The 14,232-nt window shown below is 32.5% G+C and overlaps 2 protein-coding genes across 2 annotated transcripts in view; both read right to left on the reverse strand.

The window, feature by feature from the left end:
• The window catches only part of LOC138324074 (protocadherin Fat 4-like), a 47,281-nt gene extending 39,115 nt beyond the window's left edge, over positions 1-8,166 (reverse strand). The window contains exons 1-12 of the mRNA XM_069269092.1: positions 8,018-8,166; positions 7,381-7,593; positions 6,894-6,985; positions 5,688-5,847; positions 5,036-5,132; positions 4,178-4,305; positions 3,507-3,634; positions 2,535-2,710; positions 1,674-1,909; positions 1,082-1,158; positions 488-566; positions 52-177 (exon numbers count right to left, since the gene is read on the reverse strand). Of these exons, the coding sequence (XP_069125193.1) occupies positions 52-177; positions 488-566; positions 1,082-1,158; positions 1,674-1,909; positions 2,535-2,710; positions 3,507-3,634; positions 4,178-4,305; positions 5,036-5,132; positions 5,688-5,847; positions 6,894-6,985; positions 7,381-7,593; positions 8,018-8,137 (1,632 nt within the window). The 5' untranslated portion in view covers positions 8,138-8,166. The remainder of the gene's footprint in view (positions 1-51; positions 178-487; positions 567-1,081; positions 1,159-1,673; positions 1,910-2,534; positions 2,711-3,506; positions 3,635-4,177; positions 4,306-5,035; positions 5,133-5,687; positions 5,848-6,893; positions 6,986-7,380; positions 7,594-8,017) is intronic.
• A 640-nt stretch (positions 8,167-8,806) lies between these two features.
• LOC138324468 (protocadherin Fat 4-like) overlaps positions 8,807-14,232 on the reverse strand; it is a 28,853-nt gene continuing 23,427 nt past the window's right edge. Inside the window, exons 35-44 of the mRNA XM_069269532.1 lie at positions 13,999-14,164; positions 13,565-13,661; positions 12,867-12,994; positions 12,418-12,545; positions 11,896-12,071; positions 11,234-11,469; positions 10,365-10,444; positions 9,751-9,835; positions 9,141-9,266; positions 8,807-8,869 (exon numbers count right to left, since the gene is read on the reverse strand). Coding sequence (XP_069125633.1) covers positions 8,807-8,869; positions 9,141-9,266; positions 9,751-9,835; positions 10,365-10,444; positions 11,234-11,469; positions 11,896-12,071; positions 12,418-12,545; positions 12,867-12,994; positions 13,565-13,661; positions 13,999-14,164 — 1,285 coding nt within the window. The remainder of the gene's footprint in view (positions 8,870-9,140; positions 9,267-9,750; positions 9,836-10,364; positions 10,445-11,233; positions 11,470-11,895; positions 12,072-12,417; positions 12,546-12,866; positions 12,995-13,564; positions 13,662-13,998; positions 14,165-14,232) is intronic.

Here is a 14,232-nt window from a genome sequence, read left to right on the forward strand (position 1 = left end):
ATAGAACATCAACAGTATATTGCTGATTGAAATATACATTTCATTACTTACATTGACAATTCCAACTATTGCGTTTTCAAGTTCTTCATCGACATCAAATATATATGTGGAGTTTTCAAACCTAGGTGCGTGGTCATTGACATCAGTCACGTGTACCATTACGCCAGCAGTTGTTAACTGTAATAACAGTCAATAATCCATATCACATAGTAAATATATTGTAGCAATATCGCAATTCTCCTGCAAATTCAATCAACAAATTGGAGTTTTCTAAACCATTCCCAATATGTATTTTATCATAAACATATAAAGATGGTAGTTTTTAGAAAGGTTTGTAATTTGAATACAAAGCAACGTTTTATAGATAAATTATCGACGAAAGTGTTATGTAATACAATGCAAAATGTTTGGGTTGATTTGCTAATATACCAAACACGTTTACTATGAATCTCAATTCCCATATTTACAAAAAAATCGATATACTTACATGTATTCCATCATATACACTGACGTCAAATTTGATGATGTCACTTGAATTGACCTGGCCATGGATTGTTACCAGTCCGCTAAATAAAACATTGATATTCATTTAAAGTTATTTGTTGATTCATTCAATTATGAATTTAGTATGACGTATAGCTAAACAGACAATCAAAATTTCCTAACAATGAACATTGATATATATAAGAGCGAAATTCAGATATAGTACCTATGTATGCAAAACCGTTATAATTAATTTTTATTTGTTTTCATACTTAATCCGCTCTCAGATTGGAAAAACGGCGCGAAAACCCGATGTTTTCATGCCAACAGAGACGTCGACATTGCGTATTGATTCAGAAAAAAATAATTCCTTGGAAAATCAAATGGATCATACGTTTAAACGTGTCTTAAAGTTATGAAGCTGTCTGAAAATAAATAAATATTGATGTAATTATATTTGAACTTCATCGGATTATGAAATGGATTTTGTATGCAAGTTTTAGTGAGGATCCGCTACGCGGTTTCTCACAGTGTGCAAACACACTTTCTTTTATACCCCGAGGTTAACAAATAGTTACATCAATGCTTCAATATATACCTTGAGCCTGAGATACTGATTCTTGAATCAGTAGATATATTATACTGCAGCACTGCATCCATGTCTTTATCAGTAGCCTGCGGATATAAAATTTAATTTATCATCCTGACACAAAATACAGTGGATCTCCGATAATCCGGACGTCGAATGTCCGAACACTCGCAGTCCGGACGTAAACTTCAGAGATAGTATTAACGTAACGTTACATATTAACTAAGAACACACCATTCAGGGGTCCGAAAAATTCATAATTCGGATGATTTATGCTGGGAATGAAGGTATCCGGATTATCGAGAATTCACTGTATTGACGTTTAATGTCATGCAATGAAATATATCAAAAAACATATTCCTATAACAGGAAATCGTTGCTGAAACGTAAGTCTCTTGGATTTTCGTTGCATCTGACTGCAATTCAATACTTTGTTTTGATTGCTTTGTGCTTTGCTTGATGATTTCAATGGTCAGTTTTAGAATGTATGTATATATTTAATGTTTATAATACACATGTGGAGAATACAACTACATTATAGGTCGTTAAGTTTTTATTTCATATTTAATGTTATATATACTATATATCGTTTTCATCATACCTGAATGTAAAATGATGGATTTTTGATGTCCTCTGAGATAGTTGGTGTCAAGGTCACATTAACAAAAACAGGACTGTTGTCGTTAACATTTGTTATAGCCACAGATATGGGGAAGTGAGTTGTATGTTGACCATCATTGACAGAGACATTAGCGTGTATAAGTCGATCGTACTCCTTTTCGTAATCAAATATTCTTGCAGTTGATAGTATGCCGGTGTCTGGTTGAATGTGAAAATCTGGAATATACGAAGTAGTAGATAATGGAAACCATTCATAGCAAGTGCGACTTTTGACATTTCGTAAAAAATAGTAACCTTCTTTTGGTCTTGTTCTGCATTAAATGTCACTCATTGTAGAATGGGCGCTAAAATACCCCTTTATATATATATGTTAAAGATGCTATACCGCTGACCAATGGTATTTTTCACTATTAAAAACAGGAGCAGACGATTTAGTATTTTTCATCAGTTACAAAAGTTAATTTACACCATTACCACCATTGAAAAGTTTGAGCTTTTAATTTTGCTTCAAGTTAAAAATATAAAAAATAATTAATTGCATCCAGAAAAAATTCCGTACCGCCATATCCTATATGGAATGAAGTACTGATTTCGCATGCACTAAAGGCAAAATAAATTATTTTACATCATTTTTTGGGGTAATTTGACATATATATACACAATTAAACATCAATTATTGTTCAAATGATGAATATCATTTATGCTCTGTCGGCGGTGGAGCATCTTTAATGAGAAATTACATAAAACAGTCAACCAGTGCCTTGTTCAAGTCCAGAACACAATTTCAACAGTATCACAATCATTGACGTTTAATGTATTCCAATAATTTTATAGCTCTCACCTCTACTATTTGTGAGCGAAAATTCCAAATTATCAATGCTGTCTGCGTCAGTTGCAAATATTGTCCCAAATGCCGTATTTACAGGTGCACTTTCCGGGAAAGAGAACTGGCTTGGTCCATGTATTACGGGAGAGTTGTCGTTCTTATCTTGAACGGAAATTTCCACCACTGCAGATCTGTGCATTGCGAAAGGTAAAGAAAATAGCTGAAGAATTATAAAGAAATAATACATTATTTCTTAAAGCGAGTATTTATAATATTTTAAATTCCTAATATCAGTATCTGTCGTATTTTTTATGATTTCAAAGAATGTTGAACAAATCCTGTTGTAAATGATACAGAGACAGGTCTAAGTCGAAGTCAAGATGATAATTCGGAAACTTTTTATGAAAAATCGAATAAATATTGAAAATCGATCGCTAGGTGGGTCCCATTTAGTCAAACAAGCCGAAGTTAGCCGACATTGTAACGTCGTTGCCGAGAACGTCATGTGACTACCGTAACTACGTTACGTCTGTTCGAAGTCTTCCGAGAAAGGGTCATGAACTTTCCGACTTTCGTTCGGCAATACTCGTACTTTTATGGCGACCAGTTTAAAATGAAGGAAAATTTACAAGTATCGCCTTTCAGAAACTGCTGTACGACAGTCATTCAGAAACCATTAATAACTTTATTTCAACTACATCTACAAATACTAACAATATCGGGGTCGAATCTGAGTTGATCTTTTGTTGATAGTTACGCATCGTGTGACTTTAAATTCAATGTTGTCTTCTCCTTAGAAACGTAGAAAAAATAATTTCTTAGATAGAGTATCTTTAAAATTGACATTTTACTAAAGGGAATGAAGTGGATTTAATTATTCATATATCAAACCGAAAGAATGACCCTTAAATGGTAATTTATAGTAAATATTTGGTTTTTAAAAGCATTTACTATTGAATAAAATATTATGTAAACAGAAATATGTACCCTGTTTTTGCTGGTGCACCTTTATCAATGGCTATCACTGTCAGAATATACGAGTGGATACCCATATCATAGTCCAACAACACACTTGGTCGGATTGTCCCGTTGTTGTAATCCATAGTAAATATTTCCTATAACATTAAGAAAATCGTTATGATAAATTCATAGTTATGTTTTTACATGCCAATCACACAGAGCATGAAAAGTAAGACGTATCCAAGGAAAATTAATATGAGCCTGTTCCAATATAAGATTATATTGCAAAAGTCTATTATCAAAAAATGGTTTTCACTGTTAACACACTATGCATTTGTTTTCGCATATTTAACATGGCGAAAACCACGTTCTAGATGTAAGAGTCGAATTTTGTATATCAGTTAATTTGACTGTAATTCGTATCGTATTTAGCGTTATGAAACTAGCTATTGGTTTTATTTTTTTTAATTTCCTTTCAAAATCAGAAATATGAAGCTTGAAGTCGACTACTCATAGATTCAACCCATATAGTCAATCATAAATACGCTTTGATATCAAATGCTTATTTAAACAATCACTATAAATATATCATATTATATCTATGTTATAACATGAGGATATATTAATAAACGTTTTATTTTAAAGATAAAAAAATCAATAAAAATAGGATTTAATGGCTTATTGAAAACAAAATATACCATCACCCATCCATCTAGCAAATAATGTACATCGCCGTTAAATCCACTGTCGGCGTCCGTTGCATTAACTGGTATTTCACAAGTAATTGGCGAAGTATCATTCTCGTAGACTGTGCAGTTATATAACGCTGCAATGAACACAAAATATCAAATGAATACACATATAAAAATAAGGTTGATAGGATAGGCAGCCACTATTCTTACACAGGACATTGCACATGGTTTACCTACTACTTTCTTTATTCAAACGAACAATTTTGTAGGGATTATTATGTTGTGTACTTTTGTCAGAACATGCGGTATAATGAGAAAAGGCAAAGGTATCCTTATGCAAAATACGGTTTTCTTTTCTATAACCTTTGAAGGACACTTACTAAGTAATGAATTAATTGTACAGAAAATCACGTGTAAGGTCGAAACATAAATTTCTACAAGGTCAGAGCATTTGAAGGATACGAATAGTTTGCCCAAAGAGTTAATGAACTGGTTAAAGGATAGGCCCATACCTAATTTAGTAACACATTGTATTAATTGCCCCTATCCTTCATATCCATCATATGTAAAAGTATAACTTTTTCATATTACATCACTTATGAGAACACATATTTGATGAAAATATAACGTTTTCTGCTTTCAGGTTCATCGTTTGAACAAGCAATTTCTAATGACGATAAAGTTGACAAAATTCCACCGTTACCATTGTGACGTCACAATATGGTTTTAGTATCAGGCGCTTGTGAAATAACTATGTATTTTGCACATGTTTATTACTCTCGACAGGCCTGTTGCCTCAGGGAGACATAAAAATAGAACTTGGTGTTATTAGAACAATTAGTACAAAAGTTAATTAAAACCAACCTGATGAAAACATTGGGGCGTGATTGTTGACATCAAGAACTGTGACACTGACATCAACACTAACTTTGTGAGTAATATCTCCATCATCCGCTACTACCTGTAAATTACAAGAACATTTTTTTCACGTAATAATGAGTCTTTTTTATTTTTGACTTTAAATTCAAGGAATCTGTATACTCTTCGATGACTACAAGCACTAAGTGCATGAGCACATGTGTATAGTCGGGCTAGACCGTGTCGACCATCGATGAACGAGTTGCACATTCAAAAGACCATTCTGTTTGTGTTCGGAGGTCAGATTACGACAAATTCTTCTACCAAGTTACTTAATTTTCGTGAAAAGACAGAATATAGGCTAATGTTTGGAGGTAACATAATTTAGCCCCGATCGGACCTCAACATTATGCTCACTGCTGCTAAATGAACTGGCGCCCGACAAAAACACCAGGGTAAAGGTATACAAGTGTCTCGTGTGTTTTCGAAGGGTAACTAGCAGGACTGGGCTGGGTGGATCGTCATTCGGTGACAAGGTACATGCAGCTCATTTTGATCAATCACCATCTAATATCATAATGCGTTACGTAAACAGGCCCATACGTTTAGCAGCATAACAATTACAATATCACAATCTTTCACAATGTTGTTGATCTACCTTGAAGTTGATGTGTGGCATTATCTCGTAGTCGAGAGACTTGATAAGTCGAAGTGTTGCGTTACGTGGATCGATTTCGAAATAACCGTTGTCATTTGGTATCGAGTAAGTAACAGTATTATACTCAGGAGTTTCATCAGCGTCATGTGCGTGTATGTTACTGAAACAAACATATCAATAATGTATCGTTAGAAAACAACATCCTTAACTTAGCTTATTTTTGTCAATATTAAAGTTCTTGAAATGATAATAGATACTTCAAGAAATTTGGGTTTTGTATTTTAATTATCTATGTCGAATATTTGTCTTGTTCAAACATTTTTAAATCGTTTTATTTCCTTTCAAACAAATATCTTACAAATAAACCATCAAAGAAATGAAAGTTTGTATTGTTATATGATATGGAAGTATTGAATAAAGTAAACATATACATTATATCATTACTTACGTCAAATGCCTATTGTCTTTTATAATCGGTATCTCAGGTCCATTTATCTTAATGCAAAATCAATAACGCAACGCTACCCAAAATGGAGCGCTACCAAAATGAAACGCTACCAAAATGGACAGCTACCAAAAAAAGAAACGCTACCCAACATGGAATGCTACCCAAAATAAAATCCAAAATGGAATGCTACCCAAAATGGAACGCTACCCATAATGAAATAAAAAAATATGCCTCTCAAAATGGAACGCTTCCCGAAATGGAATGTTTTAAAGATATTAGACACAGAATGTTTATTTTGCGTGACAAAATTTACTTAACAAAAAGGTGACAAGGATTAAATTGTAAAATAGAAATTAGGGCAATGACGTCGTGTGATAACCACATCATGTTTGTGAATATAATCATTGCGAAAATGAATTAACTTAAAGGTTTTTCTATTTTGTCTGGACATTTATATAAACAAATTAGAGTTAGAACGTGTTTCGTTTTTTATACTTGGATTCGATGACACACAGGACTGAACCTGATATTTATCAAATTACTTACAAAATATGAATTTAAAATACTTCGTATGACCTTTTTTAACAATTATCTTTAGAATGCGATTCAATTTGAGTAGCGTCACGTTAAATCTAAATAAGTTAAATTGGGAGGAATACTAAATGCCAGTTGGTCAAGTACTTGAAATGTTAAACTTGAAATTAAGTTTTTTGGTGCAAAAAGGTAAATATCAAATATGAAATTAAAAACAAAATTACCATTTAGTCACTAAACCTCCAACAGTAAAGTCTTCAGGTAGAGAAAATGAGTATGACGTGTTAGTAAATACTGGACTGTTATTGTTGATGTCCTGAAAAAGTAAACAAAAATATTCTATAAATATACTTATTTTAGCGGAAGTTTTATATTCAAGCGCTTTCACACTGTCTTTGAAGCGCTAACTCATACAAAACTCTGTGAAAAATTTTTGTGAAAGGGTACTTTCGGTATTAAACCATGAAATCGCGCTTATATATTATCTTATTTTATTTGCGCTGAAATTGACAGCGCTAAACAATTATAATTATCAAAGTAAATTTACCATTTTTTCTAGATGCATGTGTGTAATATATCATATTTGATATTGAGAACAAAGTTACATAAGTTACAACCGAAAATGTATTTTGAAGATATTAGTAATGATATTTTAACAATACATTTCATCAATATTTCATAAAACACTACAAATTCACAAGACATACACACCTCCACATGCATGAACACAATCAGGGTGCCGTTACGTAATCCCGTCTCTGAATACGGTACAGGATTGTATGCTATAACTTCAATCTCGTACACACCGTATTCGAGGGGAGTTGTAGACCTCAGTTCATCATTTTCTAAATGCATCGAAGTAGTATTGTGGTGTCCGATTTGGTAATAAACTTCGCCATTGTTACCTTCATCGTCGTCGTATGCCTAGAATAGGATTTAACAAGAAAGAGATTTCAGTAAAAATGACAAAAAGCAGATTTTGCCGTTGCTATCTTCGTCGTATACCTTCAACAGGAGTTAACAAGAAGGTTTATCGGTAAAATGACAGAAGATTTTTCCTTGTTTTAATTAATTCATTATCATGAAGGTTTTATTTTATTTAAATAAGTATTTTCGTAATGTAGCAATGGTACATTAACCGTTGATATAGTATAAGTGAAATGAAAACAGACATTCATAACAGATCGAAGACCAAATCTACAATGTCATTATGCAGTATGAAAAATCATGTTTGACATTTTGTATTACAAAAACTATAGCATGATAGTCATTTTTATTACTCTTCTACTATTTTATTTCAAATATTATATCTTAACATGGGATTATACGAGTTTTATGTCGATCATACCTTTAAAGAAAAGGAAAAATTCTGTCCCTCGGCAATGCTGATGTTCATAACATGGTCCCGGAAGTAAGGGGTGTGGTCATTAACATCTATTACGTGCACTTGCACTATGGCAATTGACATAAAGGGACGGCGTCCCGGAGTCACGTGCTCTGACCAGTAGAGTTATCTGACCGGACGTAAGTGTCTCTCTATCCAATTTTGATATGACTTCAATTTGTCCTGTTTCGCCTACACTGAAGCTAACGTTCCTGTAAAAGACACAATGCTTTCATGCGTGGACAATTTATATACGCATTAACGGGAGATTGAGGGAGAACGTGGGATAACTGTCTTTAGATAGTAATATAAAGTTAAAGTCGTATGTGCCATAATTTGACGGAAATCTAAACTTATGTTTCTGTCAACAATCTATTGAAAAACATCAGTTTGATGAATTAAGGTGTGCTCTTGCAAATGGACAGACCAAATAAGTTAGTTACTACACTGAACTAATGCACTGTAAACTTCTTTTTTGTTTATGCCTTATGTATGTTTAGTTGGAAGCATAACTATAGAAATCTTTTTACAATTATTAGTTACATTATAAAATTATTGTAACAATGTAAATTCATGGAATGACATGTACTCATTTCATTGCACTCTAGATGTAAATATGATATTATTTTGGCAGTAATGCATTTAAAGGTATGACAATTACGGTACATATGACTTTAAAAAGAAAACATACATACTCGATGAAAGTGACATGATTAATCAAATATACATGTTCGAAATCATAACATGATATAATTACCATGGTGACAATATGTCGTATTGGACTTTCCTATTTTCACCTTGATCGTCATCATTTGCCTAATTAAAATAAAAATACACATATTATTTAGATTCTAAATTGTAATAAATCAATTTAAGATTTTCACATTCAGCGTTTTATTTGATATGAATATAGTATGGCCTTACTCATCCGAAGCATCCAGAAAAATAATTAATTAACTACAAGGTCGTTTGTTACTGATCAGATCGTTAGAGGTGTTTCAAGAATTTATCACAGTAGCTTGTTTATATATATATATGAACTTGCCAACGATTGGAATAATCAATGGAAGAAATTGTCTTGAATTACCTTCACATTGCCAACAACAGCGCTGTCGTCTTCCTCTGCTACACTAAACGTGTAGGTTGCATTTTCAAATATGGGGGCGTTGTCATTGACGTCGATAACTTGTACTCTGACAGAAGCTGACACCGACTGTAAGCAATATTAATAATATGTTTTGTAGGACAAAAATATACCGAATGAATGTTTTCTATAGCGCCTTTGTTTTTAGGTCTGTTCATCTCATTATCTTAGCGCTTTTACACTCAAATAGCGACTTGCCGATTAATCATAAACTTATCTGAATGTTTTCGCCAAAACGCATGCTTGATAGTGCAAACAGTATATATATCATTATATTTTCTAAAATTAAAATAATTTCCTTTGTTCTTTGGCTTCCATTTTTTCTAGTAGAGTCGTTGCTTGGAAACAAAATAATATATAATTAAATAAAGACAATATTTATTTCCACTAGCTCTATCCATACAAGGAACTTCTTGTAGAGAGAATTAAATGTTCAGTCCCTTTAGAGTTTGTTACATTATGGTTTAACTTGCATTTTGATGTAGGGTGATATAAAATTTCATATACGAGGAAAGTGATATTTTTTTCGACTACATAAAATCGAAATGCTTACATGTTTTCCATCAGTCACGTTGACGTCGAACGTAATTGTACCATTGTCTTGTGCATTTAAAGGTCCGTATATTGTTACCAAACCACTGTTGAAATAATAGTAATGACAAAACCAACATTGGAAATCACAACAAATCTTTGCAATTCTATAAAATCAATGTGCATCTGTAGTTCAAACATTTCACATTAACTGAATTATTTTGTCTGTATTTCTGATATCAAAATTGATAGATGTAGAGTAAATTATGTAAATGGGAACTTTGTTAGAAAACAATCCGTTTAATCTTTCGACAAAATTTTTGTACCATCGTGTTTTACTCTTTTCCCTGTAAGTAGCATACAAAATAAAAATATGAACTCTGCTATGTGTTGAACTAATAAAAAAATCAAAAGCATATACTGTCGAAAATAAATATAAGCTTTATTAAATGTGAGTGAATTAATCAATTAAAAAAGCACGAAAAAATAAAAAAAAGATTTTAAAAAACCCGCAACAGTGTTAAACAGCATGGCGATCACTTGAGTGCCCTCATCTACAGCGATATTTTTATAAACATGCACGAGCTTATCAATTCCAACTAGCTCCATTCAGATTTTTTATTTATATACACATACCTCTCATTTTCTATATTTATTCTGTGACCATGAGAAGGTATACTGTATGTCAGCATTGAATCCATATCCTTATCTGTAGCCTGTGCAAAAAATTATAAAATCATAAATGATGTAATATTAGTTATTTTTTCATAGGAACGTATTTTGATATTTTATGATCATTACAGATGCTCCACCGACGACAGAGCAAAAACGATACTTATCATTTGAATAATAATTGTTGTTTCATCGTGTATATACATATATATCTAAATTAAACAAAAAATATATAAGATGATTTATTTTGGTGCATGCGCAATCAGAACTTCATTCCATATAGGCTATATTATCACGGGTTTTTTTTTCGGGATACAATTATTTATTTTTAATATTTTTATCATGAAGTTAAATGAGAAACTCAAACTTTTCAATAGTGGTAATTATGTTGTAAATAAAGCTTGTAACTGAAGACAGATACTAATTCGTTTGTCCCTGTTTATGAGAGAGAAAAATACTTGAAAAAAGCTTAAAACATTATCAAGTGTGTGGTTATAGGAACAGATAATTAGATAACAGCTTTATTTTTGCGTTTTTTGCGCTTTATTTGAAACGCTACATAATGTACAGTTCTAAATATTGTGAGAGGATGTTTCGGTATTGAATCAACTAATTGCATTCATTTATATTCACCCTAATTGATCATAAAATACAGTTTGTTATGTATTGGGGCTTTGCATTCATTTATATTCACCCTAATGGATCATAAAATACAGTTTGTTATGTATTTGGGCTTGACTGCGCTGAAATAGTTACGCTTATAGTAACCAGCAATGCAGTAATAACTACATCTATATACTTGATATAACGCTACATGCCTCAACATTCTATACCTGTATGTAAAACGATGGATCATCCATGTCCTCTGAAATTGTATGGGTTAATGACGAATTCACGAAGACAGGACTGTTGTCGTTAAGGTTTGTTATAGCCACAGATATGGGAAAGTAAGCGATATGTTGGCCGTCACTGACAGAGACATTCACATGCATAAGTCGATCCCTCTTTTTCTCGTAATCAAATGATCTTCCAGATAGCAGTATGCCCGTGTTACGTTGAATGTGGAAATCTAATAATTAAATTGAAATCACATATACACGAAATCATAATATGGAATTTCCATATTCAAGGATAACGTTCGTTTTAAAAATTGGCAAATTATTTCCCGATATTACAACCCCATTTATTTCGCATATACTAAAATTTCGTGAATTTACCATGGTAACTCTACATCGAGATACCATAACGCTGTAAAACAGGAGTTAAACATGAATGTGTAAAGCACCAATAAGTTGGCTGTAGACTTTTATATAGGGATAAAGCTTCTTAATTTGAAATCGGATATATTGAAATGCTGCTTAATTTGAAAGTAATTATATTCCAAGTTTATATGTATTGGTATTATGGATGAAAATTTTACATTCCCAATGGAGACATTCCAAACAGTACCGCACTATTAAGTATAAATTGAGGATGAACTGCTAATGATCAATACCTGCATTGTCTGTTAAGGAGAACATTAATTCATCTAAGGCGTCCTCGTCAGTGGCGAATACAGTTCCAATGGTCGTGTTGACTGGGGAATTTTCCGGAATGGTGAAATAACTTGGACCATGTATAACTGGGATATTGTCATTTTTGTCTTTTACAATCACTTCCACCACTGCAGAGCTAAATTGTACGTTAAGTAATATTCATTCAGAAAGGTTGATATGCATGAATAAAATATTCAAATAATTAATATGTAAAACGCTAATATTTTTTATTGCAGTAATTACTATAGACGTGAACATTTTCGCGAGCGGTAAATTTACGCTTATAACGCGAAGGACGTTTAGAGCAAAAATCACCCCATGCGTAAAATTTAGTTTATATACGAAAATGTGCTGCAAAACGTTAACAGGTATAATAAAAACAAAGCGAAATGTTTAAAGTGTTTATCGCGAAATCAAACAAATGCTAAACTAGAAACGTTTACAGTATTTCCGCATAAAGCAAGACACACAAATAAAAATACCTCGTTCGTTTAGGCTTGCCATTATCTTTGGCCTGTACGAATAAAATGTAACGTCGAGGGCCTGTATCATAGTCTAACGGCAACAAGGGGCGGATAACTCCATTAGTGTTGTCAATGGTAAAAATGCTCTGTTGGAAACACAAAGAAAGAAATGAATATTTAGTATGTACATTAGTAATCAAAAAGTTGAGATTTTTTTTATAGAAAACATACCATTGTAGAATCAAAATTCTTTCTGATGTAAAGCGAAGGAAAGTTTTTTTATCCAAAAATAAATAACATCTAAACTCAATGAACACGAACTCATAGAACTCCAGTCCATCGTTACTATGAAGGTTTTTTTTATCTGACAATTCAAGTAAACTGAGCTCCACTAATACCCGGGGTACTCTAAGTTCTACAACGGTCGTGTGACGTTGAGATAACGAGGTAAACTGTATAAAAGCTACCTTCATCTGTCCTTCTATCGAATAGTGTATCTCTCCATTCGTTCCTCTATCACCATCTGTTGCATTGATAGATGACCGACACACGATCGCTGATGTAACATTCTCCTCGACACTGCAGTTATATAGTTCTACAAAAATACACACAGAGACCATATATTTCTGATATATAGTAAAGGATGCCTTTCTTGATTTTACATTCTTACAAGAGTTTCGATATCTTGCTATAATGGTGTTACGTTTACATTGTTACAACTCATATGACGATCGTTCGATTTATGTATCTAATGTCATATCTAAGCAGAAAGCTAATTACGCTAAAACACGTGTATATCGAACACGCTTACAACAAATTCACGGTTATAATATAGTAATTTTGATTTCCCGCCAGTGTTACTATACTACATTGTGTGTATATTTGTAATATGTGTATAACAAACTATGATTATAACGAAGTGATTTCGTTGACCACGAGAGGTGCGTTGTATTCAACATATAGAATAGGAAGACTTGAAAATAGTTAGACAGAAAGGAATAATGAAGCAAAAGGATCAAATATTGCAAACATGTAATGGATATCAAATGTTCTTGTTCAATTGCAGTAGATATTAACCTCTTCAAATTATATTTTATCAATATACAAGTTGCATATCAAAACGATTAAATATGTACAGTAATTACAACAATTATAAAATATTCACCTGACGAAAACATGGGGGTATGGTTATTGGCGTCCACGACATCAACACTAACGTTGACACTGACTTGATGCGATTTATCTCCATCATCAGCAGTTACCTGGAAGTTTCGCCTTTGACTAGTTATTTTTCATTATGTTATAAAATATTGTATTTTTGTTTTAATTTTTAATTTTTGTTACTTTAATACTGATATCTTTTTTTTAATCTTCTTTTTTATTTTCATTTATCTCCTAAATTAGTAATCAAAGCAAATATTTGTCGTGATACCATTTGTTCTTATTTGTTCTTACAACGAGCAAATAAAAATCCTTAAAGGATTTTAAAGTCAAAATGAAAATAATAGCAGCAAAAGACATCTTTCACAAGAGTCAAAATCTTAAAAACTTGCTTAGGTTACCTCATCATTCTCCTCATATCATTTGCAGTTGCCATACCTGGAAATCGATTAATGCCTCTTTTGCATAATCAAGAGATTTGATAAGTCGAAGTGTGGCGGTACGTGGATCGATCTCGAAATAACCGTTGTCGTTCGATATCGAGTAAGTAACAGTACTATACTTTGGAGTTTCATCAGCGTCATGAGCGTGGATGGGACTGAAACTGAAATTATAATAGCATGTTTCAAATAGACATTCATAACAGTATGTGTTTTTGTATATATCACTCGA

The sequence above is a fragment of the Argopecten irradians genome, chromosome 5 (genome assembly GCF_041381155.1).
Source record: "Argopecten irradians isolate NY chromosome 5, Ai_NY, whole genome shotgun sequence".
Lineage (NCBI taxonomy): Eukaryota > Metazoa > Mollusca > Bivalvia > Pectinida > Pectinidae > Argopecten > Argopecten irradians.